Source organism: Crocodylus porosus, unplaced genomic scaffold (genome assembly GCF_001723895.1).
Source record: "Crocodylus porosus isolate Cpor-Errol unplaced genomic scaffold, CroPor_comp1, whole genome shotgun sequence".
In the NCBI taxonomy this organism is placed as follows: Eukaryota; Metazoa; Chordata; order Crocodylia; family Crocodylidae; genus Crocodylus; species Crocodylus porosus.
Window position 1 is genome coordinate 54,086,320 of NW_017728906.1, and position 27,962 is coordinate 54,114,281.

General features: G+C 44.6%; 1 protein-coding gene across 9 annotated transcripts in view; it reads right to left on the reverse strand.

Moving 5' to 3' along the window:
* Positions 1 to 27,962, reverse strand: part of GK (glycerol kinase) — a 103,248-nt gene that overhangs the window by 33,874 nt on the left and 41,412 nt on the right. For 5 of the 9 annotated variants that reach the window (XM_019529143.1, XM_019529144.1, XM_019529140.1 and 2 more), the window contains exons 1-5: positions 16,622 to 16,816; positions 4,846 to 4,919; positions 4,093 to 4,199; positions 3,309 to 3,386; positions 1,297 to 1,376 (exon numbers count right to left, since the gene is read on the reverse strand). In XM_019529143.1, coding sequence (XP_019384688.1) covers positions 1,297 to 1,376; positions 3,309 to 3,386; positions 4,093 to 4,199; positions 4,846 to 4,919; positions 16,622 to 16,699 — 417 coding nt within the window. In that variant the 5' untranslated portion in view covers positions 16,700 to 16,816. Of the gene's footprint in view, positions 1 to 1,296; positions 1,377 to 3,308; positions 3,387 to 4,092; positions 4,200 to 4,845; positions 4,920 to 16,621; positions 16,817 to 21,059; positions 21,174 to 23,999; positions 24,117 to 27,962 lie in introns of those variants that run through there. The other 4 variants (XM_019529146.1, XM_019529145.1, XM_019529142.1 and 1 more) reach the window with 3 other exon arrangements.

Sequence of the window (27,962 nt, forward strand, 5' to 3'; positions counted from 1 at the left end):
ATGATCTTCCGAGGTCCCTTCCAGCCCTAATGTCTTTGAAATCTATGAAATTTTACACCTGTACATCCACCATGTTAAGAAGTTAAATGTGAAAAGGAAATACACTTTGTTAAATAGTTTCTCAGTAACTGTCAAGTTTGCTTTATTAGAATCTAGATATGAAAGAATCAGGACACATTTTTAAAGAATTTTACATAAAGAAGTATGGGGGGGGTGTCAAACTTTTTCTTGTTAATTCCAGGGGTGATTTCTATTTTTAGAGTGATATTGTGAAACCTAACTTCCACAACTCCCATGCAGTGACACTTCAACAACTTATAGACTGGGCCAATTCCTTTGGTAACTGGGTAAGTAATTTTTTTCTGCTTTCAGAATTCATTCTGATATCCCTAGATGCTACTAGATTCCCTAACCAATGTAACAATTTGACAAGTTAAGGATGAATTGGAGGTCTTAACTCAGAATTTCCAGGTTTGGGGAAAGTTTTAAAAATATATATAGATTTGCAAACACCCAAAATTCACAAAGTTTGGCAAAGTTCTTTGGGTAGATGTGATATCTTCTATTAGACCAACTAAATAGTTGAAAAAAGTTTATTGGCAAGCTTTTGGGCACGAACACCCTTCTTCCGGCAATTACCTGCAAAGAACTTGTTTCCAACTATTTAGTTACTCTAATAAAAGATATCACATCTATCCAAAGAATCTTGCCTGCCTATGTCCTTAGACCAACAGGGCTACAACCACCAACCCTACATGCAAAGTCATAAACATACATACACCATCAAATACTTGAAAACCATAAGACAGGAGTACCCAACCTGTGGTACATGCTATAAGTAGCATGGGCACCAGCGCAAGCCCTGGGTGCTCAGTAAAGGAAGGGACCTCAAGGGAGAAAGGGAGCAGAGCAGTGTTGTCAGGTGTCAGCACCAAAACTAGGTTAACCCTGTCCTAGCTCTGTAGATGCCACTGAATCCTGAGCTTTGAATCCTCACTTGCTATATAAAACTGCTGTGGTTGCATGGCTAGGTAAAGGTTAATCTGACTTTTAGTAGTGACACCTCCTTCTGCAGCAGCATCTTGCCTCTGCTCCTTACAGCTGGAGTTCCCTCATCTCCATTCCAGCAGCCCAGGGCACAAACTATCACATATACTTTTGACTGGGAGAAGCACTTTGGTGGGAGGCTGACAGGGAGGTGCGGAAGGACTCTTATTTGTGGTGCACCTGTCAAAATGGTTGGCCTACACTGCTTTAAACACGCTACTAATTAGATTCTCTGGAAATACTCCTTACCTTAAAAAAGGATTTATTTTTCCCAGGAATTCTGTTAAGAAGCCTCTCAACTGTTGACTGGGTTCTCAGGTCAAGCCACACTACAAGTGAAATAGCAGAAAACATTTGTACCAGGATAATCATTTTCTTTTTGAAGTACCCAAACACGCTGTCACTTTAGGTACGATATTTTAATGTTTAAGATCATGAATCTGAAAATATTCGAGAAGTTTATGTATTTCTTTAAAAAGGCTGACAGAAAAGAACTCGTCATAAGCATGTTTCTGTATCACTTAAAGACCTAAACAAGTGGAAGGCTTGCATTCTATTTTGAAGAACAACTTATTGGGTAGAAGCTTCTACACAGACTATGAAAAATCTTTTTTCTCCACCTCAAAGATAAACAAGGAAATTACAACACTTACACTACCACAAGACTAAATGTCATTCATTTAGAAAGCTTAAAAACAAACACCAGGTTTATTTATTTACTACTGCTGTGAATACTCTGAACTACAGCAACAGACGGCAATAAAAAGGGTGTATCTGTACTTGAAATTAATGCACAGCAACAAACTCAAGAGCTGTTTCAGCCAGAGACAACTGCTCCCAGGCACAACATCTACCCCTGTGCCAAGGACAGCAGCACTTTGAGCTGGGGCAGAGCAGTCTCTGGGCTGGCAGCAGACTCAGGAGGGGTCAAACCTCAGGCTCTGGGTGGTGGTGTTGGGACTGGCTGGGGCACAAGGGTGTTAAAGTGCAGAGCTAGGTGGCAGGCAGCCCCTGCCCTTTAGCACCCTCATGCCCCAGCCAGCCCCATCACCACCTACCTGTGCGTTTCAGTGCAGTACATGACTCAGCCATAAGACAGTACTGTCCTTGACACTACTATCTTATGACGGAGTTAACTTTACTGCATCCTAATACCAGCATGCGGGTAGATGGTGATGCTTTACTGAGGACCTAATTAGACAACTTTGCAGTGTAGATGCACCCACACCCAGAGCTACTGATTTACACAGAATGAAGTTGTAAACGTATTAACAACTTCAACACACAGAAAGCTATTTTAAAAAGAAAGAAAACCTCCAAGCCTAAAAGCTTCAAAACCCCTAAAGGCAGTGTCTCATTCAAGTTCCAGAAGGCTCTTTGAAAGCTTCCAATCAATGGGAAAAAGTAAGACAAGTCACTCAGATCTCTGGAAGATGCACACAAATGCTGAAGGATATTCTGTAGCAGGGGATGGCAACCCCTGGCACATGTACCAGAGCACTGCACATGGAGCCATTTTGCTCAGCACGCCACAGACAGCCCCAGCTCTGGAAAGGCCCCAGCTGCCAGCAATGGAGCCTGGGCTGCTTGCAGTAGTTGGTGAGGAGGCTGCAAACCTTACTGTGAGTAGCCTGGGCTCTGTGGAGCCCAGGCTACTCGCAGCAGGCAGCCACGAGCCTGCAAGCAGCTGTACCAGGGTTGGGAGCCCTGGCCTGGTTTGCTGCAGGCAGTGGCTGCACACGTGCCTTGGGGAGCACAGCGGGGAAAGGGCTGGGGCTGCACTCCACCGCCAGGGGCTAAGTGCCCGCAAAGCCTGGCATCCCTGTGGGGGGCAGAACTGGGGGGCCAAGGGAGCCATATTCCTAGGCCTGGCTGTGAAGGGCAGAGCGAACTGAGTGCAGCAGCCCCATGCAGGAGGGCTCCAGCAGGGCAGCTCTGGGCCTTGCTGCTCTTATTTGTGTCTCCTCCTTGCAGAGCTCATTCATGTGGTGGCCAAAGGAATCATTGCTCATTTACAGGTGCTTCCTCCCTTTCATCTGGCCTGTGTTGTCTGGGGTTGCCTTCTCTCTCCATCACCCGAGTCAAAGGGTCCCGGGAGCTGGGAGTGGATTCTAGCAGCAGCTGTGCTGGAGCTGCTGTGCTATTGGTTAATTGTTTAACTAATATAATTAGAGGAGGTTAAACAACTATTTTTAAATGATGTTTACATCCCTAATATGGATTATAGTAGGCTATACACAGTTGGACACGAAAATATTTACCAATAGCATTGTACAGAGGTTCTCCAGTTGTCTTGTCCCAAACCACAGTTGTCTCCCTCTGATTGCTGACTCCAATGGCTTAATGGATAAAAACAAATAAAAGTGAACTTTTTTTTAGAAATATTCTTTTTCTGGAGCTAAAGGAGAGGTAAATGAATGGATAATGAAAAACTTCCACTGTAAGTAGTTTCTATTCTAGAAGTATACTTTTATATCTTCCATTTGTTTATGATTTTGAATATTCTACATCTCATTCTTTCATACTGTCATGCAGTACAAAGGAACTATATTTTGAAACAACAAGTTTCGTCAATTAGTTGCTTAATCTTGTGCAATGCCTGAGGAGAACAGATTTAGTCTGTATATTCTGCCAGACAATGCCCTACTAATAAGCACCAACAGTCTCTTCTCTTTTTTCCGTTATTCAGAACTGTTTTGGGAGTGTGACCCAGGACCTGAACCTGCCACGCTTCTACATACTAACTCAACAGTTTCAAATTTCCTCATCGCAGAATCCTTTTTTATCACTTCTGCTGCAGAACTCCTACCCCTAGGTCTGCAGGCCACGTGGGCTGATGCAGAACCAGGTGACCTGGTGGGGTGATGACATAAGTCGCCCCTTGGCCCATTCCTCCATTACCTCCAATGTCTTTGCAAACCTTTAATGATCTGTCACAGAACCCTGGGGTCCTGCAGAACATAGTTTGAAAACCACTAAACAAACTGCATTCCTATATGACCCTCCAATCCCCAAAAACCAGACATGTAAAAACTTCAGTAGTACCTTTTATGTTGGTAATATCTATGTTCAGCTGTTTCAATTTCTCACATGTTCTCTCCACACATTCATGGACTGACTGCAAGATTTCTTTTGCATCTTGCTCCACCCACCTTTAAAAATATTAGACAGCAGTCAAAGCACAGGCAAAAATTTAAGACAGCCGCTACATTTGTGGAAATACATATAAATATTTTATGAGAACATTACAGAAAGTCACAAGTGAAATAATCAAAACAATATTAACTCTTGGCTAATCTCCAGTCAACTTGTTTCCTTTCATGATGGAATGACTAAGCACATCCTGTATAAGTAGTAGAAAATGTCAGGTTAAAGTTAAAACCCTTTCTGTGTTGTTAAGTTGGAGTCCATTTTCACAACACATGCATCTGCAAACAAACACACAATTTTCTTGCTAGAATACAGTGGAAAAAGATGATCCAAGGATTACATTCAATGACTTGTGCACAGTATATTTAGCAATAGTGAACGAAGCTGAAGAATGTGGACAAATCAAGGGAATGGCTAACTTTAGCTCCTTTAAATGGAACTGGAGGGTGACAGTAACAGGTCAAACTTTCATAAACACAGTCTCAGAAGTTTAACCTTGGTGCACATCCCTGATGGCTCCAAAAATTTTCTTTGATGGTTCCAAAAAATCCTCTACCACATGAAACAATTAATACCAAAAACATGTAAAAAACAAATGCATCACACTAAAACCTATGCAAATAAATGTGTACGTATATGGAATCATACCCTTCTTTAGGGAATTTCTGTTGTATTTCTACTTGATGGTGGCTCAGGAGCTCTGCTGTTTTTGCATTAAAAACCTGAAAATAGATAATATAGATAAAATCAAATAATGGCAGAACAAACATATGATGCATATCTATTAGCAATTATAAGCCTATGTGTAAAAAGTGATATTAGAAAACTTCTCCTTATCTTCACCAATAAAATCAATCCCATAGAAAAAGTCAAAAAGTACATAAAAAACTTGATCTTACAACTCCTCTCCATCAAAAAAACTGATGTTGCTATTTTGATAATGATTTTGATTACAGCTTGGATTAAACCCTTAAAAAAACAAACAAACTAATGTGTAACTATAAAATAATCCAGCTGCCCAAATATCCAGATTCCTGGTTACTGATGATTTTTTAGATCCGACACTAGCTGCCCTGCACCACAGCAGGCATTTCAAACCTGGAAACATAGCAATTCCTAGATTTTTCCACATTGCAAAGGATCCCTATTAAGAACCACAGGAGTTTTTTAAAATATGTATTTGTGTCAGAAAGCCACAGGCAGAGACACTTCAGAAAACTTCTGGGGATTTTCTTGGACATTTGATGAGGGGTAGGTGGTAGTCCAAAAGTAGGGTAAAGATTTTTGAGGATTTTTGTCAGTTTTGTTTTACCATATTCTGTCATCAAATCATTTGATCACTTTTTCTCTCTGTGTAGTAAACCCTTTGGTTTTTTCTGTTAAGTGCCTGGGGTAAATTACGATTTCTAGGCAAATTAATAACCCGGGCATACCCTTCAGTGAAGTGGGGGGGACCAGTAAGCTTATACAAACCCATGGTGCATCTCTGGCAGCATCCAGACACCCCAGAGTTGTCACAACTTGAACTATTTTAAATTACGTCAGTTTCGCAGACTGACTAGTCTACATTAGTTTGATCAGAAGCTGAAGTGATTGATAAGAGCTTCCTATCCTTGCAGGCTGGTGCATATCTGACTTTATTACGTTTTCCTATCTTTTAATCCTTTTTTTTTAAACCTAAGCTTTATTTTTCAAAAAGTGTGGCCAGACTTCCCTTTGGAAGAGAGAAAGAAAAACTGGAGAAGGAAGTCTAGATTAGAAACTGTAGTAGTGAGCAAACTGGAGGAAGAGGCAGCCTTTTACAAATGTCCATGGGTCGATTCCATGACAAGCATGTCCAGAAGAAACTTACTATAATGACAGAGAAGACTGCTGTGATCAGGCTCTCTGATAACAAGGGCAGGTAGGTACAGGACAGGCAGACTAGCTGCACTGGGTGCTCCTAAAGAGCTTCTGCAACAGCTCTATCAACCATATATAAGCAAAGGTTAATTGAAGGCTGCAGCAACAACCCATAAGTCCAAAGTGTACAAATAGGGGTGCACAGATATATTGGTTGGCTATCAAATCAGCACTAAAACGAGACATAACATTAATTGGGTTTTTTTGGTCATTGTAGCCAGTAATTATAGCTGTGTGCCCAGAACACCCTGATAAGCGTAGTGCAGTCCCGATGCCCCACTGCCAGCCCAAGCCTGCGGCAGACTACAGGTCCTGCAGCAGGAGGGGCAAAGGGCACTGGGGAGCAGTCACCAGGCACCACACACAGCAAAGGGACCGTTACTAGCTCCTGCTGCTGCCATACCAATGCTGCATGCATAGCAGGGGCCTGAGTGCCGGGGCTGCTGCAGAGACATTGGGCTGTACACAGGCAAGGTAAGAAGCCATATGAGGGAAACTGTGCTCTGCTAGACACCGGGCACCTTTGCAGAAGTGGCTTTTTAATCAAGCAGCTGTGGGAGACTGGCTGTGCAGGGCCTGCCAGCACTGAGACAGCAGTGTGCTCTGTGGCTCCAAACATGCTTGGCACCGCTGTCCACATGAGGGCTCACCCCACCTGCCCAGGACAGTAGCATAGGCTGTGCAGAGAGCAGGGCTGTGGGCAGAAGCCATGGGAGAGGGGGCAACATGTGTGGGAATAAGGTGGTCACTGCCTTCTTCAGAAGGCCAGAGCAGGCAGGAGGCATGTGGCTGTGTTTGTGTTATAAACGCAAAACAAACTGAAAAAAGTTACAGTAAGAGCCGCATTATCTGGCACCTTAGAAACCAGCATGCTCCATTAACCAGCATGCCACTCAATGCAGCAAAAACGAAACTGAAAGTGCCCATTGTGGCACTTCCGGTTTCACCAAGCCCCAAAGCAGCCCGCGCTGCCAAGCCCCCACGGCCTGGGGCAAAGCAGCTTGTGTGGGGGCCAGCTGTCATTTTCACAGGTTTATCTTGGCGCTTGGCTCACCCATGCCACTCCGCGGCCAATCTGAGTGTCCCTGGTGTGCCTCCCCCCAATGATGGAGAGGGCTGTCCATCATATGTCCCTGTCCCTCACCACTGATTGGCTGAGGAATGTCCATCACTTGCTGCTGACTGATGGAGGCCACCTTTGCCTGCTTACCTGAGTGCCGGCAGTCCGCTTTGTGCCAGGCTGCACCACCAGAAGGACTTCTGGCTCCCACTGGGGAGCCAGCATTTTATTTTTAGTAAGTTTTTGTTTTGTTTTGTTTACCCCATGGATTTTGCAGAAATCACCCAATTTCTATGAAATAGCAATTTGAGAAGATCCCTACCTAAGAGTAAGAACAGCAAGTTTAGTTTAAAAAGACTGTTTCCTAACCAAGTTGAATTTCTAGCTATGCAAGTAGTAAAATATTTATAAGTGCACTGTCCAGAGTGATAAAACGTAAATGGTCAAAAATTCACATGTGCCATTACACCTACCAAAGAGTACCAGTTGAAAAGCACCCGACAAGGGGAAAACAATTACATGTATTCACTGGGGGTGGGGATGAAAGAGTACCAAAAGTATCATTATTTGCATCGTTTACCTCATCTTCCAGTCAGTATTTGTTCCATCTGTCGAGTGTCAACATTATATTAAACTGGAAACTCAACTAGGTTAGGAATTGTCTATAATAGTACAGTAGGGAAAGAATCACATTTCTTTCTTTTCACTAACAAAGATGTTGGCACAGGGACACGACAAAATATTTCAAGTCAGGCTAAGCTTTCACCCTTGGTCCAGAAGCTGAAGTGCCATATTTACTCAAATCCAAGACAAGGGGGTTTTTTACCCCATTCTACCTGGCGAAAAAACACCTTTGTCTTGGATTCAAGTACAAGGTGAGGGAACAGGTGGCTGCTGAGGTTCCAGCCCTGATCTGGGTTCAGGGTCAAAGTCACAGCCATGCCCCCCACCAATCTTCCAAAGCCTCTTCCCCCCTCCCACCCCCGACATGGTAGCTCTAGCCCCTGCCTGGCCAGACAGCAATGGCTGCACCTAAACCAATGGTTATAAGCAATAGCTGCAATAGCAGCACCTCTGGCCTTGGGACTGTGTGGGAACCAGAGCCAGGGCTGGGGCCAGGGCAAGGGCAAGGGGTAGAGGGAAGAGGGGAGGCAGGTGGCAGAGGGACAAGGGGCCCACCCCACCACTTAAATCCCCCCTGCCACAGCAAGAGATTCAATGTACTCCTACATACCAACACAAGATGCTAGATATACAGAAAAGGACAAAAATATTCTTTATACCCTAAACCAACATGGAAAAAAGACAAAATCACCAAGAAAACAAAAGCTTGTGCTTTGAATCTACCATTTAATCACTTTAAAAAGGGAAGGAAGATACTGTTTGGGAGCATATGTTAGCTGTTACAATGCAACTGTTGCATCTATATGCACCTATTGGGATACAAGTTAACGAAAACATCCTAACAAAGAAAAAAGAGCTTACCTTAGAGTATAGGTAAGTACCTGAGGTCTGGGCTCTGGGGCTGAGGGACCATGCACAGGGCCTGAGGGCTTGGGGGATGAGATTCACACAGCAGGGCCTGATCTAGCCACACTGATGTTGGGTCCACAAGCTGGGACCAACCAAGCACAGGGCCCCAAAGACAGTGTGCAGTCTTGGACTTGGCATGTGGGGTTCAATCTGGCACATGGCTCAAAACAGGCATACGGTATTGGATGGACCTCATATGAGGTTGGCCAGACCCTGCATGTGCCAGCCCAATCCAGTACTGGTTGGGGAGGTGGGACCTCTCAATAGGTCTGTAAATTTGGTGATTGGTGGGTGGGAAAGAGGGAGTAAGTGGTGACAGTGTTAACTGTCATGGCTCCAAGAGCTGCAGCGGATAATGCTGCCATTGCTCTGTGCTCTCTTCAAGTCCCGATCCACCCACCAACTTTCCAGACTCACGGGAAACCCTTTTCCTTGTACAGAAATGTACACCCCAGTTTTCCCCAGGCAGTTTTGATGCAGATCATAAGAAAGAAAATACGGTAAAGAGTATAATTTGCAATCGTTTTGTTACACTTGTATTCTTAAAAGGAGCTTACAGATGTGATGGTTACATTGTAATAGCTTGTACTGGTATCAACAGATATAATTGTTATGTCAGTCTATACCAGGGGTGCTCAACTTCTGGCCCACAGGCCAAATGCAGCCTGTGGAGCCTTGGAATCCAGCCCATGGGATAGGAAAATTGGTGGTGGAGGAAGTGGCAGTAGTGCCATCCCTTGGCACTGTCAAAATCCCAAGTCCTGTGGGGCCAGATGGAGCTGGACCATGCCCCCTTTCCTCCAAGTCACCCAGTAGGACCATGCTCCCTTCCCTCTCCATTGCACCCTCACCTCTCCCAGGACTGAGACATAACCTTTTCCTTCCATGAGGCTGGGACATGCCTCCCACCATACCCCCTGCAATCCTTGCCTGCAGGGCTAGGCTATGCCCCTGTCCTCCTGTGGGGCTGAGCTACACCCCCTCCCCATGCAGGGGTGGATCACACCACCCTCCCCTCCCCACTCCCAGAGCCAGGTTGGGGCTGGCCCAAGCCCCCTTCCACAATGTGGATGGATTGGGGCCAGGCTTCCCTCCTTTCTGCTGTGTGGGGGCCAGATGGTGTCCCACTGGATCAGAGTCGTGAAGGGATTGGTTCCTCTGACACCAATTTTCACTCCCCCCACCTTCCTTTTCTGCAGGTTCCAGCTCACCATACAGATGTTCTCACTTGCCTGACATAAAAGATCAATTGAAATGATTTTGGGCATCAATATGTTGTCAGCCACTACATAAAACTTCTTACAAAATGATTGAGGACATCTGGGATAACACTTCACTTGCTCAGCTGCTGCCTTCCACATGGTATTATGCACATACTAAATCCTACTACAATCCTCTGTGGACAAAGGGAAAGAGAAGAATGGATAGACTACTTACATTAAACACATAAGGAACAGAAGTCAAAATCTTTGTATTCAAGTGCAACAGAAAAGAAGCCGGTCATCTGCACTTTATTGTCGTAAGAAAAGAGAAATTCAACGGGACTACTCGCTTAATCTATGTCCAGTTGTTTCTTTGGTTTGTTTCTCTATGTTCAATGCAATGCACAGCATTAATGAAGATAGGGAAAAGGATACACTGTAATATATCTAATCATGTCAGGGTGCAGTAAGTTACAAACAGACCTGGTCTTTGTGGCTGGATCAGCTGTGCTTACTAGGCAGAGACAGATGGTGCCTGGGCCACTGTCCCACAGGATTGGACCCCTGCCATTCCTGGCACTTTAGACGCCTGATCCTGCAGAATAATGGCCTCAGATGCCTGGCCCCAACCCAGGGCACACCTCTGCAGGTCTTAGGGCTTCCCCACTCTGTGCCTTGGGTTGGAGGAATGTATTCAAGGCCACTGTCCCACAGGGGAAAAACACCTACCACAAAAAGACAGTGCAAACTACTACTAAGAATCATACTTGCAATTTTGGGCATCTGTAGTGTGACATGGGGCAAGGACATTTATTTGCTTGGGGTTCATGGAGCCACAAATTTCTTTATGATGGCATAAGGGGGCAACTGCTTGCAGCCTAACACATGTCTGATATGACAGACTGTGAAGAATAATCCAAGGTCTTCAGGATATACTGTATTAGCATGACAGTAATGTTTCAATCTGTTAGTAATTCAGATTTCACATAGAAATGCTGGCAAGCAGCCTAATATAAAACAAAATATAGGCCGAACCTTTTGCTTAACTAATGTGTACACGAGGTCGAAAGGCAAATTTAAAGTCAGATTTTGAGACAAAGTTGAGCCCCAGACCTTGAAAGGATTAAAGTTAGATAACAGTACAGAGAAAAAGTAGTCAGTGAGTGGGAGTTAGAGACTACCGAATTTCTGTCATCCTCCTACCTGATGAAACTGAATACAGTGGTGGTATTTTAACGTGGCAGCAGACTTCATACCATGCAGCTGCAATAACGTTCAGTTCAACATAACTACAGACCCAGCTTGGCAGTTGAAAGGACAGAGTGCCATCTTCTTTATACTTGAATACAAATATCATTTCCATTTGAAGGAATGATCCCTGGAAAGCGCTAAGTTACTCATCTCCAATTCTTTGTTTTTCATGTGGATTATTTTTTTCATAGTCTTAAGAAATCTTGATTTTCAATGAGAGTAATTTTGTTGGCTAACAAGGCCTGCTTGCAACAAGGCCATCCCAAAGGAGAAGGGGGGATGGGGGGGAAGAGACCTACTCACTACGACCTTTAACCTCTCAAAAGAAAAAAAAAAAAAGCACCAAACATCTGGAATATATTTCACATAGGATTTCTGGTCAAAAGGAGCACAGGCTAGACTAGAAAGACCTCTGCCATAAATTATATTGGTTCCAGAGCTACAGATTGACAGACCTTAAACTGTTTTTACCTTATGTCAACACAGCTATGTGGGAGTGCAGTACTTTTTCATTTTATCAAGTTACGAAGCCTTAACACAGAATTAAAATACTAATGTTGTCTTAAGTCCTGTCTGGTTTGCTAGATAACCAAGTTCTGCCTTCTTAGAAGAAATTAGTGACTACGCTAACTGCAGTCAGTTAATTATTAACTGTTAACAGACTAGGGCTGCCCCTCTGATGAACAGCTACTGAAAACCAGATTTTTTTATTAATTGAAAGCAGTCTTTGCTTACTGAAGAGTGTCTACAATCTGAAGGAAGTGTTTTATGTAAATATTAAAACATACAAAGATCCAACTGTAATCGCATCACTAGAGAAATCATTCTTCTACAGGGACAGACCAATAGACCTAGAAAAACTATAGCATGGGCTGCAGCAGTTAAATTTTTTGCTCTGCTCAGCCAAACTACCTCAGGTCCCTCTCAAAGTAAAATGGTGAGTCAGGCCTTGATGGTCATTACTTCCATGTCATAAGACCAGGGAGCCTGTTTTTCCTCTGTTTAGAAACTGCAAATTCTCTAATTTAAACAAACCCTCAAGACCTGTTTTTTTTCCCTGTGATTAAAATGAAATGCCAATAATTGTATGTATGTATCAGTTGAACACAATGTTTTATTGATCTATTTACTGTTATAAAGCAATTTGGAAGCCTACCTGTACCTCAGTCACTATAATAAAATAATTTCTAAATACCTATACATTTTGGTGTTTGATTTTGTATTTTTTATCATGGAAAAAATCAAAGTTCTCTCTGTCCCCTTCACTCACCAAAATATAGGTCCAGCTGTGCCTGTTCTCCCTCCCCCATCCCCATTTTGCAGCAGTGAACAGCTGTTGTATGCTAGTGCCCTGCCCCTGCCAGTGGCCCTCACTCCCAACCCACAGCCCCCGGGGCCTTGCTGGTGCTCCTCACTCTGGACCCACTGAACCTCACCCCAAAGTATGTGAGGAAGGGAATGGACGTGTAGAGAAAGTCACAGGTGACAGTGGAAAGGGGTAGGGGGCACAAGTCACACAGTAGCAGGTCACACACTCCCCGTGATTTCTACACCCACAGGAGGGTGCAGGGCTGCAGTGGGGTTGGACCAGCTCCAGGCAGGAGCTGCCACTGCAGCCCAGCAGGCAGGACCCAGCACTGGAGGGACAACTGTGCTGCCACAGTGAGGCACAGTGATGGAAATGGCAGTGGCAATGGCACCCCCCACTGCTGCCAAGGGGATAAGGGATGCCTCACCTTGGCAGCCATCACAGCATGGCATTCCCTCCCTCCTGCGCTGGGTCCCCGCACTGAGCTGCAAAGGGGAAAATCCATGATTTTCTCCTTTAAAAGAGAAAATCCTTGTTTTTCTCTGTTAAAGAAGAAATTCCATGTTTTTCTGCAGCAAACAGAAAACCCAGATCCCTGCAGATGACAGACTATATATGTGACCAAAAGCATGACATTAAGAAGCAACTGTCTATCCCAGGGGTTTTCAACCAGAGGTAAGTCTAACCCCAGAGGTAGTTGGAAGGGTGATAGTATGTGCGGGCAGGCAGGGATGGGGCAGGGCAGGTGGGGTGAGGGCAGCGGTGCCCCTCTGCAGATGGACGTGGGGTGGGGGAGCTCGCACGTGGTGGCCACCGCCACCCACCACTCCATGCTACTACCCAGGACCAGGGCTTGCAGGGGAGGGGGTGCAAGGGCAGCCACCAGAAGGGGTACACTTGTTAGAAAAAGGTTGAAAACCCCTGGTCTATCCCATCTTTGCTACTTTTCCATCTGTACTTTGAAACAGAACTTAGTACCCATGGGTTTTTAAGTAATGTATGATTCATACATTTACTAAACTCACATAAGCAAGAAATATCACCAAGGTCACATGCAGATGATCCACTCCTACTGGGAGAATATCTGCTCCCCTGGTAGAGACGACAAGTGCACAGCCACTCCAGCTTTTTCTCCCCAAGCAAAAGCCACAGCTCCGGGGAAAAAATAACCCAACTCCAACTACTTAGAAGTTAGTCCCAGGAGAGTTTCTCCCAGGGAAAATGAAGCTCTGTATACTCTCCTGCAGTTTAACTGTTCCAGATGGCCAGGAGTGAAGCCATGGGGAGAGGCTCCTGTTCTTTTCAGAAACTAGGATCACCCCAGTCTGAGGAAGGCAAGGAGGAGGCAGCTGCTCCCATCCTTCATGAAGATTGGGAAGAGGGAAGATGGGAGGGCAGGAGAGGAGCCTTGCCTGCCTCATCCTCACATACTTCTCATCCTCCACACACTGGGAGTCTGCAGTGAAAACACACAAGACCTGCAGTGGAAGCCGAGCAAAGGGAGCAGTGCTGTGAGCCCCCTGCTTGCTTCTAAGACTGGAATCCCTGAAAGTGGGAGGACTAGAGCAGTGCACATTTTCCCTAAGATTAGGATCACCCTGGTCTTGGAAGAGCAGAGGAGCAGGGAAGAGAGAGCAGTTGCCGGCTGAATGGCTGTACTGCTCCCCCATCCTGGAATTTCTTCTAGCAATCTAATTTCTCTTAAGTTAAATTAACACTGCTTAGAGACACCCATGCCATGTCACCTTATTGGTGCAAAGAAAGCAGACGAAGCCTAACTATCAGTGAAAGTTCTTGCCTCCCTTCTTCTCAAGAAGCTGTCCTTGATGGGACATGCAAGGTAATGCTAATATTAGTGTCATTCCTCAGTCAGGAATTCCTCTGCCCTTGAATCTGTATTTTGCCATTTGACATTTCATAAAGCAGAGGGCACAGAGAAATATTTGTGATGCAGGTCAAGAAAGTACTCAACACCAGCCCAGTCCCTTAAATCTCCAGCAACTCAGCAACATGAAACAGACCGCAACAGGAATGTTTCTTTGGCAACCTGCTAAAAGAAGGAAAGCTCGTATTTTTTTCCTGTTTGCGTACTATGCACACTTAATGGCACTTTGTATGCATAACAAGGTTCCTCCCCACTCCAGTTAAGACTACTAAGTAAAAGTAAAAACCATGCCTGGCACCTTTCCAATACAAAACTCTTCTGAATTTACTCCTATCAGCAAAATATGTGAAGTCCTTAACTTCTGCATAAGGCCACCAATGGGAGTTGTGTTTGTAATATGAAAACAGTTCAAACAAGACATCCAGCACTTCCAGGGCCAGTGTTGTAAATATGCTAACTGATCAATCAAGTTGACTGTCAGTAGAATCCACAGAATCATAGAGGAGTCGGGCTGAAAGGGACCTTCAGAGATCATCTAATCCAACCTCCTGCCTGAGGCAAGGTCATCCCAGACAAAGCCACTATCTAAGCTCTACATAAGATGACCATCCACTCTAACACAGCACACACCTAACCCCCTAACCTGTGGCAGGTGAAGTGGGGGTCATTAGGCAGCCACTTTCATAAACCCTCTTACTCCTCTTCCGTTGCCTGGAGACAGGAGAGAAACCAGGTGGCAATCAGCTCTAGGCAACCTCCACTCTCCAGTCAACTCCGAAATCCCTCTCAGAGCCATGTCTGCCTTTAATCCTCTGAATGGCACAGAATCACAGACAATTAGGGTTGGAAGGGACCTCAGGAAGTCATCTAATGCAACCCCCTGCTCAAACCAGGACCATCCCCAGCTTGATCATTGCAGTCAGGGCTCTGTCTAGCCAGGTTTTAAAAACTTCCAAGGATGGCGCTTACACAACCTCTCTGGGTAGCCTATTCCAGTGCTTTACTCCCCTCCTAGTGAGAACATCCTTGCTAATATCCAAACTAAACTTCCCTTGATGAAACTCGAGACTGTTGCTCCTTGTTCTGTCATCTGCCACAGCTAAGAAGAGTTTAGCTCCATCCTCTTTGTAACCCTCCTTCAGGCAGTTGAAGGATGCTATCAAATCCTCCTCAGTCTTCTCTTTCGCAGACTAAATAATCCCAGTTCCCTCAGTCTCTCCTCATAAATCATATGCCTCAGCCCCCTTGACCATTTTTGCTGCTCTCCTCTGCACTCCCCCCAGTCCGTCCACATCCTTTCTGTAGCGAGGGGCTGCAAACTAACACCTTGTCACCTCCCAGCCTAGGTCAGAGTGGTCAGTGCATGACTCTAACCTCCTCAGGAGGGGAAGGAGTGGGCTTAAAAATAACACCATGCTGTGGGTTTAAATAAATATTGGCACCCCATGGGTCCTGAAGCAGTGCTGGGTCTTGCTTCTCTTCCTTTGTCTTTCTGAGGGTTGGATTAAATCACTTCAGTTCCCTTCTTGCCTTCAATGCTGTGACCTTGGGGCAGGGAGGGGAGGAACCATAGAAAATGAGACTTGGAAGGGACCCCAAGAGGTCATCCAGTCCAACCCCCTGCTCAAAGTAGGACCACCCCCAACTAGGTCATCCCAGCCAACACTCTGTCTAGCTGGGGATTCAAAACCTCCAAGGAGGGAGACAGAGATACAAATGGAGAGAGGTCACAGGCTGCTTTCTAAGCAAAAAAGTGTGTGTATCTACTGATCTACACATACACATGTACATATATATAGAGATCAACAGATATATACACTGACATGCACACATACACATATGTATGTGTGCATGTCAGTGTATACATCTTTTGATCTATTTTATATGTATATGTATGTATTTCTATTAAGCTATTTGTGTGTAGTGCGTATTATGTATCTTTATATCTATGATCTATTTTATATGTATGTATGTATGTATGTATGTATGTATATGTGGGTGTGTAGTGCATATAGCTATTGCTCTATACGCATGTGTGCGTGGTAGTGTGTATATCTATTGACCTGCTCCGCCCGCATGCATGTACGTGCAGATCCATTATTCATCTCCCTAGGCCCCCTCAGCTCTTGGCCCTCACGCCGGCCCGCCTGGCGGCAGGGACCCCCCGTACCAGGTCGGACGGATCCGGGCGGGTCGCCCCGCCCCCTCTCCACGCTCCTCCCGCCCAATCAGTTGCGCGCCGGCAGCCCCGCCCCCCGCGCGCCGGCCGGTGCCCCGCTCACCAGAAAGCGCGTGGAGCTCGTGCCCTGGTCGATGGCACCGACCAACGGCCCCAGCGTCGCGCTCGCCGACGCGGCCATGAGACCAGCGCGCCGCGTTTTAATCCCGCTCCCCCCCGCGCCGCGACAGTAGTACAGCCCAACGCCGGCCGGCCTGTCTGAGCTCCGGGCGCGGCTCCGGTTGGCCTTGCCGGCACTTGCTTCACTTAGTGCTCTGGGGCGGGACTACGCGGGGGCGCTTCCCGCCGTAGCCAATCAGCGCGCGAGGAGGGAGGCTGGCGAGGCCGGGGGCGGGGCCACCGCGCCAAGCGCAAGAGGCGGGGTAGGAGCGCGCCGGGTGGTCACGTGGCTTGGCTCCCCTGCCTGAGGGGTTGGGTTGCAACCGCGGCGAGTGTGAGGGGAGTTGCAACAGTCTTTGGCTGTCGCTGGGTTGGTCTGCAAGGTGCAACCCTCCCCCAGCCCCCAAGCGCCCCAGGGATAATGGGTTTGGAAAAGCCTTTAAAGGCAATGGAGGCTTCCCCTTTGCAGCCAGGAGGCAAGAAAAGCCCCGGGCACTGGCAGAAGTGGATGCCAGTAGGCGCTGGCCTGGCAGCTTGACGCATCCTGGCATGCATGCCCTGGAGAGGGTTGCCAAACAAGTTGGGCAAGTTGTGAGCTGGGAAAGCCTAGCACACTGACTATGAAGCCAGACTTAAAACACTAAGGGCTCTGCTGTGCACGTTGTTATGCAGCTCACTGGTGAACTGTGCCAAGACATCATCACATGATAAAAATGACTATCCAGCTATAAAAAAAGAGCCAACCTAGTATATATAAAATTAGCACTTGAAAAAAGTGCAACAGAAAACTCCATTGTTAGTTTCTATCCCACTTTAATTTTGAACTTGTAGCAGGGCCCAGAGTCTAGCTAGTATTTTAAAACAATTTCTTCTTTTTTTTCCTGCAGTTTCTGGTGGAGGGGAGGTCAAGTCTTCAGGATGCACCCCCATCGCATTTTCAAGCTTCGTTCTGTAACCAATGCAACTGGCAACTTGCCTTTAAACAATGAACTCGTTCTCCTGTTGCCTTCTTCAGTTCAGACATTACAGTTTTACAATAAACCCCAAATGTTGCAAGACCCTTGAAAAGTTTGCAAGATTTGGTAATGCTGTGTTACTGACTTAAGGAGGTCAGGTGTGAAGGAATGAAATATCACTCCATTACATCTCTACCTCCGCAATAAAGATAAACAGATTTCCAAGTAGGTGTGGCCCTAGAAATTTTGCTGTTCGCCTGGGGCACTCTTAATTGAGTAATATTGTGCCCAGTTGGCAATTCATTATTATCTTGATGTATTTAATCTGATACGTGTGTGTATGTATATATATGCAACACATATATAAATGTGCGTTCTGTTTTTATTATTTACTATTATGTAATTTGTAGGAACCTTAGACAGAGACTGACTTCCCCGCCTCTCACTAGACCAGTGGTTCTGAACTGGGGTACATGTACCCCAGGGGATATGTGAAACCTCATTGGGGGTAAGTGAGATATATTTCATTCATTGTCTAACACAGGTTGAAGGACCTAAAAAAAAGTCTTGACAATTTGAAATTGCCAGGGTTTTACTGCCATAAAAATGCACATGTACGTGGAAACCAGATATCCTACTCCTGCTCCATGCCTCAACCTTGCACTGGAAACGTCACTCCTAGGGGGTACGTGAAGTCTCATTCTGAAACCAATGGGTACATCGAAAAAGGTTCAGAACCGCTGCACTAGACAAACCAAAAAGAAAGCTCACAAGCACAGAGGTAGTACACTATATAATACAAGAAACAACAGCTGAATAAACACATATGGGGCAATACTAGGAAGCAATGAAAAAATATTGGTCAGCAGCCTAATAATTGTCTAGTTTTTTGGAGGCATCACAACCTACAAGTCTTCCTACAGATCTAATGGAATATAATGAGACAGTTTTGCTCAAGTTTACAAAGAAGTCCTCCCACCAAGCTTGAGGGGAAACAAGGGAGAAAGCATAGAAGTCCTTTATGCACAAGTGTAGCAGAGCAGCTCTATGCCAGGAGCACACAGGGAAGTGGCCAGCTGCTACAGTGCCAATAGGAGCAGCGCAGTCAATCCCCACTGCAATAGGTATTTTGTACCCCTCACCTCCTGCCACAAACAAACAGTTGCTGCCCTGATCACCCTCTCCACCCTCCAGTTATGCTACTGCTTCTTTGAAAATGTAGCAATCAGGTTCTGGAGGCCAGCATCATGGGCTAATCAGAGGCAGGACTCAACAGCTTGATAGTGATGGTAAAAAGGATGAAGGAAAGCCTAGAAGAGCCTTGAAAGTGGAGACGAATATCTTATGTTTGATGTGATAGAGAACACGGAGCTACTGGAAGAATGCAAAGTAAAGGGTAATCATATCAAAGTGATAGGCTAGGCAAATGGTGCTAAATCTACAGTCCATGGACTGGATCCAGCTCCTAGAGTGACAGGATGAAGCCTATGGCACAGGGGATCATGGGCCAGCAGCATCAACATTAGTCCTGCACCATGTTTACATATATGCATCTGCTAAATTTCAGTCTCAGTCATTCCCCATTTTACACTGCTAACTCCAGCAAAGTCCATGGAATTACTCTGAATTTTACGCTAATGCTGTAGAGGTTAGAATCTAACCCATGGGTAGGCGACCCCCCCAGCACACAAGCCGATCAAGTCTAACATCACAGCACGTTTTACATTCCAGGTCTCTCAAAAAGCTTTCAAAGAATGAGATACTGTGTAGGCAAATGTAGCATCTATGCTCTGCTCAGTAGTTGCTCAGAGAGGGCTATGGTTATTAGACATTTGCACAGGGCAGAAGGGTACTCTCCAAGCTAATGGACTGAGAGTTTTAGCTATGATTAATTACTCTCACTGTGGGCGTTTAGGGCACAGAATCCTCTTCAGCTTCCTTTATCTAGTAGGGACACTGCACACACCCCTGCTTATCAAACACACTGCCCTCAGTTTAGTCTAGAGGTGTAAATCTACCCCACCTTCTGCCAAGCTATGTTAGTCATACAGAATTTTTAAAACGTACCACACAATTTAACTACCTTGCTGCAGTATAACATTGGCCACCATGGTCCCCCTGCTTGACCTGTGGCAGATGTCTTGTTTTGTCTGGTTGTGTTTAAGGTTGCCTGTGTAGTTTTGCTAACACGTTAGACAAGGTATTTGTATAGGATGGCTTGGATAAGGATTCTTTTTCTTGTGCCTCTACAACCACATTTGTCTATTTTGTTACACATGCTTGTGCTCATTTATTGTACTTTGCAAGAGGTTTCATTGTACATGTGCCTTTGAGCAGCAGGTATTGAAGCAGGTGCTACATAGTCTGAGGCTCTGTGCCACAGTCATAGGTGGTTGAACCAATGGGTATAGCCCCACTTTTCATTAGTTTCTTGGACTGCCCAACTCCAACAGGTAGGCAGTTGAGATATTGCCACCTTTGGCATAGTTCGTCATCCCCCAGTGGTAAGGAGTCAGCCTCTGAGGTGTACATTTTGTTGCTGTCAGGTATTTTCTTCCATCTGTCATTTCACATCTGTAGTCGTGTCTCTTCGTGTGTGACATCGAGAGGTTGGATGCTGGTGAAGAAGCTTCTGCGTGACTTCAGACGTTTGTGTGCTGTGGGATGGTTGTACAGTGGGTGTTTCACATCTTCAGTTTGTCTTGATCATTCTAGCCTTCTGGCCACTGCTCTTCTGATGGCAGGTGGAGCAATGTCAGCCAGCAGGTACACACTGTTTAGGCTGGTAGGCCTGGATAGGGATGATGCGGTCTCATGTAGAAAGTTGCACTAGATGACCTCTGGAGGACCCTTCCAGCCCTACTTTTCTGTGATTCTGTGATCCCCTCCACCTCCCCCCCGCTGGAGAAAAGTGGTGGCCCACAATGCAACCAGATTGCCAGCACTCAGCCTGCTGCTCTAAAAGACTGAGCTCTACTAGGCTAAGAAAATTATCTTTGCAACAACGACATGAATGTATACAAGACTCCATTAGCCAAGGCCAGAAGGAAGGCTTTTTCAGTAATCATCACTAAGATAACTATAGTTCTAGCTGTGTGGATGCAAAGGAAAAATCATGTCCTAGAGTCTTACACAGAGAGAACACAAGGACCTACAGATAGATTAAAATAATGCCCAGGTGAGGAGTGTGAAGGCTTGTCTGCACTTGAAAACATTTTTGGATTATGTTTGTCTGTGTCAAATATTAGGAAAATCTGTTCTGAAAGTAGTGTGGCCAACTTAAAACTACTTACTGCTGGAAACTTTGCATCCATTCCATGTTGCAAGCAGTGCAGACATTTAATGGTGCAGTGTTCTGCCACTTTTTCCCTGACATCTAAACATTGTGGCATATGCAATGGAAGCCACTGGATTTTTGAGACTTACCATGATTACTCTTTTATCCTGTCATTCACCTGGCCTTTCTGGGTCAGCACCACTTTCAAACTACTGACAGGTCATGTGGACAAAAACACTGCTGTGTCTTGTGATTCTGATGGCCTGATGAGAAAGGTCATGTTTACTGGAAATTATGCAGCCAAGTGGCTTTACATTCAGAGACAACTTTTGCAGTGCCAGTTACACAGGAAGAGCGGTCACATAAGGAGAGCAATGGGAATGGGCAGTTACTAGTAGGACATAATACTGCAGACACGAGATAACCAGCAGTGGGGGCAGAATGACAAAGGTCATTTTTCTAGAAATCTGTACAGTTTGCCCCAAGGCTGCAGCAATGTAACTGATGTCAGGATGGAGCATGTGATTGACACTACCTGGAAGCTTGCCAGCCACACATTAACTACCAGTCAGTAGCTAATGAGTTTGATGTTGGGTCTGTTGACATGAAGGTGAGCTGTTTTATTCAAGAGGTCCCTTTTCCTTGATATCTCAGGGTTTGGCAATGTACAGTAGGTTATTGGTGAATTTGCCCAGTTGGGATTTGTTAATATTTGAGCTACTGGTGAAACCTATGCACCCAATACCTTTATATTCCAGTCTCTACTCCAAGCCTGTGATTTAATCAGCAAAAAGGGGTGTTTCTCCATGATGCTAAACAGGCTGGTTAATCCTCATAAAAAGTTCATTACCATTAAAACAGGGGAGTCTAGAAAGGTTTATTAATCCAAAATCTTCACTGCTTTCTGCAGTGAATAATGGGAATTTTATTCCCAGGAACAATATGGGTTTCCTTTACACTCCGATTCCACCTGTCATTTTGGGAGACCAAACTTACCCTTGGCTTCCCTGGCTTGCAAAGCCTTTCACTAGGCACTTGGATTAAAAAAAAAAAAGGCTATTTAAATATAGCCTGAGCAGCTGCAGAAAGAAAGTAGAGGGCATTTGGAGGACTGAAAGTACCTCATGTTAAGGCTGGACATTGCTAAGCAATATGCAGCACATGTGATAGCTGCTTATTGTGTTTTCCATGATCTGAGAGAGCAAGGAACAGAGCTGTACTGGTGGATGGGGTGAGGAAACAGAAACACTTTTGACCGTTATGAACATCCAGAGTGGCACAGCACTCTGAGACAGATTCAGGATGTGTTGTACTCCTGCTTTGAGGCTAGGTCCATGCTGTTAAAAAAAAGTACATACCTTTCCATAAGGATAACTTGGTGTGCAAACCAATTTAATGATATTTTGCATCTGTATTTCAATGAATAATAATCCATCTGGGTAAGCTGCAAGTATAAAAAAAGATTACCACAATACAATGATGCAGTTTAAATCACTGATTAAAAAACCTGCTGAGTGAACATATTTGTACTAGAAGTCACAAACTTGCATGGGAAAGGGTAAACATTGGTGTGTGCGTGCGTGCGTGCGTGCGAGAGAGAGAGAGAGAGATGGTCATACAAAAGCATATCCTGTGTAGCTGTGGATCTCTCAGTAATAATTTTTCCCCCTGATCTTTCTATGTTCTTGGGCTGCGGAGTGGGGAAAGAAAGACTACTCCTTGGAGTTGTTCAGATAAAACGTTGCTCCTATGCTGCTGTGCTCACTGATGGCTGAAGGCTGCGTAAGGGGGTGTGTTTCTCTGGTACAGTTCTCTACCTCTTGATTAACCCCAGTAGCTGCTGTAGCATTTGCTCTTCTTAGTTGACAGATTCATGGCAATTGTCCCTTAGTTTCTCTCTCTATATTCTGTTAGGCAAAGAGAAACATTCCTTCCCTTCTTCTGCCTCCTCTGGCTGGGATGCAACCATAAAAGACACTAAACATAGTGCCTCTTGTCCCATCCTTCTTCCCCCAAGAACTCTTGGTTCCAAAATGATACCTTTTATTAGACCAACTGGAAAATGGCAAGAAAATGTTGGTCTAATAAAAGATATCATTTTGGAACCAAGAGTTCTAGTTTTTTTGTACATCTTTTTGTCTCAGACCAACACGGCTACCAAATACATTCCACCCCTGAAGCATGGAAGCAAAACATTTAATAGTAGAAGGCTCTTCAGTCTAGCAAGAGACAAAACTCAAAAAAGCTGCAGTATTTGGAAGTTGAAAGTAAACACATTTAGAAAAAATGTGCAAGTTTGTGACATGTAATTCATCTTTGGGACAACTTACCAAATATTATGCAATGGACTGCAATGGCACCAGATTCCATTTCCCAGTAGGCTGTTGGGGAAAGGGGAAGGAAGCCAAGGGGAAGCTAGGCTTTAGGCATGTAAATCAGCGGTCAAGGGAGAGAGTGTACAGGAGTGGTGGGATTCAGTTGGTAAGTCATGCAGCAGAGACACAGGAGCTGTCATGGGACTGATCCCGAATGGCTGCAGCGGGTGAAATGAGCAGCAGAGACTTAAAACTGCAGCGGAAATGTACCTGGCAGACTGCAGCTGGCAAGACGCAGGAGAAATCAGGGAGCTGCAACAGGGCTGACAGAAGCCAGAGTGGCAGGGCTCAAGTGGGGAGCCTGCATGAGCAGCAGAGCTGACTCAGCAGGTCATAGCGACAGGGGCCAAGGCATGGGGAGAGGGAAATCAGAGACTGGCTTGAGAGCCCCCAGAGTTGAGGGAGAGCTCAAGGATCCCTGAGTGTATATAGTGCATTGTTAGCATCCCTACTTGTTATATTATCTGTTGCTGAAGGATTTTACTACTGGGTGGTGATTTTACTGCCTGTTGTGTTTATTCTAAGTATGTACCTCCATGCTTATCCACCTGTTATGTTTATCTTAAGTGCACGTATCCTAATGTATTCACCTGTGTGTTTCCAGTCTCCTAAGCCCATTGGCCTGTGACCCTAACCCCCCAGTACCCAACACATAGATCTGGAGAATTCCTTATTGGCTCAATTACACATTTTAAAATTAAAAACAGTTTATACCTCAAATAGAAATTAGTTCAAAAATCTTCCTAGGGCCTCTGATGAGCAGGTGGTCAGGCTGAATGATCACAGTGGTCCACTCCAGCCTTATTTCTATGAGTATCTGCCTTATAAGCCCTGAAAAAGAGAATTTAAGTCAGTACAAAGTACACATAAAAATTTAAAGTAATTTGGGGGAAAGGTCAATAGCCATTAATACCTATCACATTAAAGAAACCGATGAGTCAAAGTCTTTCTTCCTATTTTGTTGTTGTTTTGTATCTGCTGCTCACACTAATGCTTTCCAGATGTCTGAATGTTTTTAAACCCACCTGATGACACCATCTTACGTGAGAGCTGGGGGCCATAGTAAGAAGTAGGACAGAAAATTACTCAGCATATTTGCCTAAAGGTTTCAGTATTTGATGTTTCGTAGACATAAGTGGTACGGAGCTTTTAAAATTCTCCAGTATAACTATCATTTCAGAATGTCATGGAAGTGAACTAAAACCTAAGAGGGCTCAGCAGGCTAGGTACAAAAGGTTGTGCTCGGATGATATTAAGAACAAAGCTTTTTAAATCCTCTGAACAGCTGTATAACATACTACTAGTAAAAGAGATCTCTCTTCCAGCACTGGTTTTCTGCCTGTGATTTGGGGATTTCTGATACTCTCTCCCCCTTGTGGCTTAATTGGTTTTCTAAGCTAGTTTTTTCACACTGGGCATGGCTGCACATGCATTAGTGTGCCATTGTTACTGTGCATTAAGTTTAGAACCTGTTACTACATGTACTAACTAGATATGAAGTAACTGGTGCATGCCTTTTAAGTGGTGCTAATGCACAGTAGATTCATTCTACTGTGTATTAGCATGGCTTTTGCCATGACATGCTAGTGCATAGTAGAATGAGTCTACTGTGCATTTAGCATCTTGTGTAGACATGCCCACTGTGGTCCTGGTCAACATCCATGGGATTGTCACTGGGGTTATCCACAATGTGCTGGGGCTCATCAGTGACTTCCTTTGCAAAAATGTGAGCTTACTCCTTATGGTAGGTACAAGACTTATGAATTATACCACAACTGCTGTCATTGTCCCTGACATTTTTAACCTTGACATTGTGCTGTCCTTGTTGTGCTGGCAGATCAGGTCCCTACTGCCTGACCCCACCCCACTTCATTAGGGGATAAAGACAGAAGTGACATTGAGTGATCTGGCCCCTGAAAGTGCTCTACAGCCATGTCATGACACACATGCATGGCTGCAGGGAGCTTTTAAAATGGTGATCATGCAAAAAAATTAACCTTGGTTAAATTAAGTATTACATTAAGACATTCAAAAGCAGAGTACCTTAGCGAACCTGTGTTCCCTCCAGGGTTAATTTTTTGTTTTGGGGAGAGGGGTTGAGCTGGTGCCTAGACCCCTAGCCAGGCTTTCAGGGGGAAGGCGAAGGAGCTCCTGACTGATGAATGGTCAGAGCTGGGGGAGAGGGGGCAGGGAATCGGGCCCTCTTGCCCCCCCCCAGCTGGAGTAATGGAGGGGGGGAACCGGGTCAGTCCAAGGCAAGGGGGCTCTATCCTTTCCCCCTCCGTTCCCCAGCATTGGCCATTCAACAGCTGAGAGCAGCCAGCATGGAGCTCCCAGCTGCTAAATGACTGGAGCTGGAGGGTACAGGGCATGGAATGGAGCCTCCTTGTCTCAAGGACCCCTCACACCTCCCTCACCGACAGCCCTGGAGGTGTGGGAGAGGGCAATTTGGCTTGGACCAGTGCAGGTTGGCTCCAGCTCCCATCCCAACGCACCACGTGAACATTGTTGGGTAAGTAAGTGAGGGGTGATCTAACTCATGGTGCTTTATGTTAAGAACCATAAGTTAGAGCAGTGCCCCAATGTCTGTGTGCAGTTTCTCTTGATAGCCTCTCATATCTCTGCATTTTGTTAAGATGGGATTGGACCATCATCTCTTCCCAGAAAGCAAGTAAATCCTGGACTTCAGCACCAGACTATGTGGAAACATGGGGTAGAGAAGCTATAATTGGTATGCATCAGTATGGGCATATGACTTTGCAGGTGTAGTCATAGCCAATTCCTGTTCGTGGTGTATCAACATTTCAATAGGGAGCTAGCATCCGGTCAAGAAGACCCAGCTGCTGAAGAGTACAATAAAGCAATGTTAAAGCACTGGCAGAATAATGATACTGTAATTGATAACTTCTATATTGTTGCAGAAAAACTTCACCCTGAATATTGGTGAACTTGATTCCAAAGTGAGTTAACTGAAGTGGTTCGAGAAATCAGAAAGAGTCAAGTGCAAATATGCCCTGTATAACAGATAAAAGATGCTGGTGTTTATTGCAATTTAAAAAAAAAAAAAAAAAGGCTGTGGCTAGTGCTTTAATTTATTAAACCATTACTAGTAAATGCAATGAAGCCTGAAAAAAAATTCTTGTGGTGGTGGAGAAAAGATTAATAGTTATTTCAGCCATATTGAGTTTGAGACATCCAGGAGGAGATGTCAGAGGATTTTGGACAGAAAGGGACAGGAGGATGGAATTAAATTTGAGTCTCAAATAAAGAAAGGCTTTTATAATGAGAAGAGAGTTGAAATGTATATGGGAACACTGAGACTAAAATGTTACGTGAGGTTAAGTAATCTTGAATTGTTTCTACTTTCAGACAACTGAAAATGTATCATTTTCTTCACCTGGAAAAAAATTTGAGACATTTCTGAATATTTTTTTCCCCCCACTTGCATGTTGAATCATGTGACGTACAAAGCTTATATTTGCAGCACATCTGCTACGTAGGTTGCATTACTGGCTAAGTTACTGGTATTTACCTCCACCAGGAAATTGAACTACATCCACTTATGTAAACTTTGAAAAGTTAAGCTTTATTAAAAGGAGTTATCTTAGTTTGTGTGTAATATTTTGTAAAACTTCACACCTAATTTATTTTTTGAGAAGTAAAAATGCACAAAATCTAATTCCAATATTAGTATTATTATTTTTAATAATTTCATTTGGAAGTAGTTTTGTTTTTATTCAACTCCTAAAAAGTTTATGTTAGAAATAAATAAGTGATAGACACTTGCCCTGAAAATATTTTAAAAGTTGAATTCACTTACCTTTTAATTTGAACGCATTTATTTTAATGCTAATCTACCCTTTTTTTCCCCACGTATCACACCCCAGAAACAAGACATGCTGCTTGTTTTGGAAAAGCAAAATGAAGGGGGAGAAAAAAAAAAAAGATTTCTCCAGTTGTGGCTATATGGAGCAGGGACAGAGCCTATTTATCAGCTCACTCATGCGCCTTGTGCTCCCTGCCCAATCTACTGCTCTGCTTTCTGCTTCCCCCCCCACCACCACAGTGCCAGCTGCCCTGTCCCTGGTCTGCTGAGTGCCACACACAAAGGCTGCCAGTGCCATTAGTGACACACGCACTACAGGTTGGCCACTCATGCTTCTTTGCGGTTTTGACCAGCAGTGCCTAACCTTGAAGCATTTTGCAGTATAATGGAATCCATAGCTCCAAATATCCAGAGTGCCTAGACCAGAGGTATTGTTAAAATCAGGATCATATGAGGTAGAAGTAGTTATCCAGCCAGACAATGGACAATGTGCTTACAAAACACACCCATGCTGTTGCCTTTCCATTATAACTATGCAGAGGTCAAATAGGTTCACTAGCTTGCTCAGTCAACTCAAATCGTTAGTAATCATTTTTTTTATTAAGGGACATTAAAAATGAGAAATTATGAAGAGACGGTTAATACATTTCTGGTGAGTGCTGAACAGAGGCTGGCATGTACATGTCTTTTCAATACATAGGAGGTATAGGGTCAAGGTTCTAGAAGTTAGCTTTGTATTACAAGAAAAAAGAAAAAAGGCTTATGTGAAGACTTGGATTATGCAGCTGCAGCCCTCCTTGACTTCAGGAACCTACTGACACCTATGTTGAATTTGGTCCCTAGAGACTATC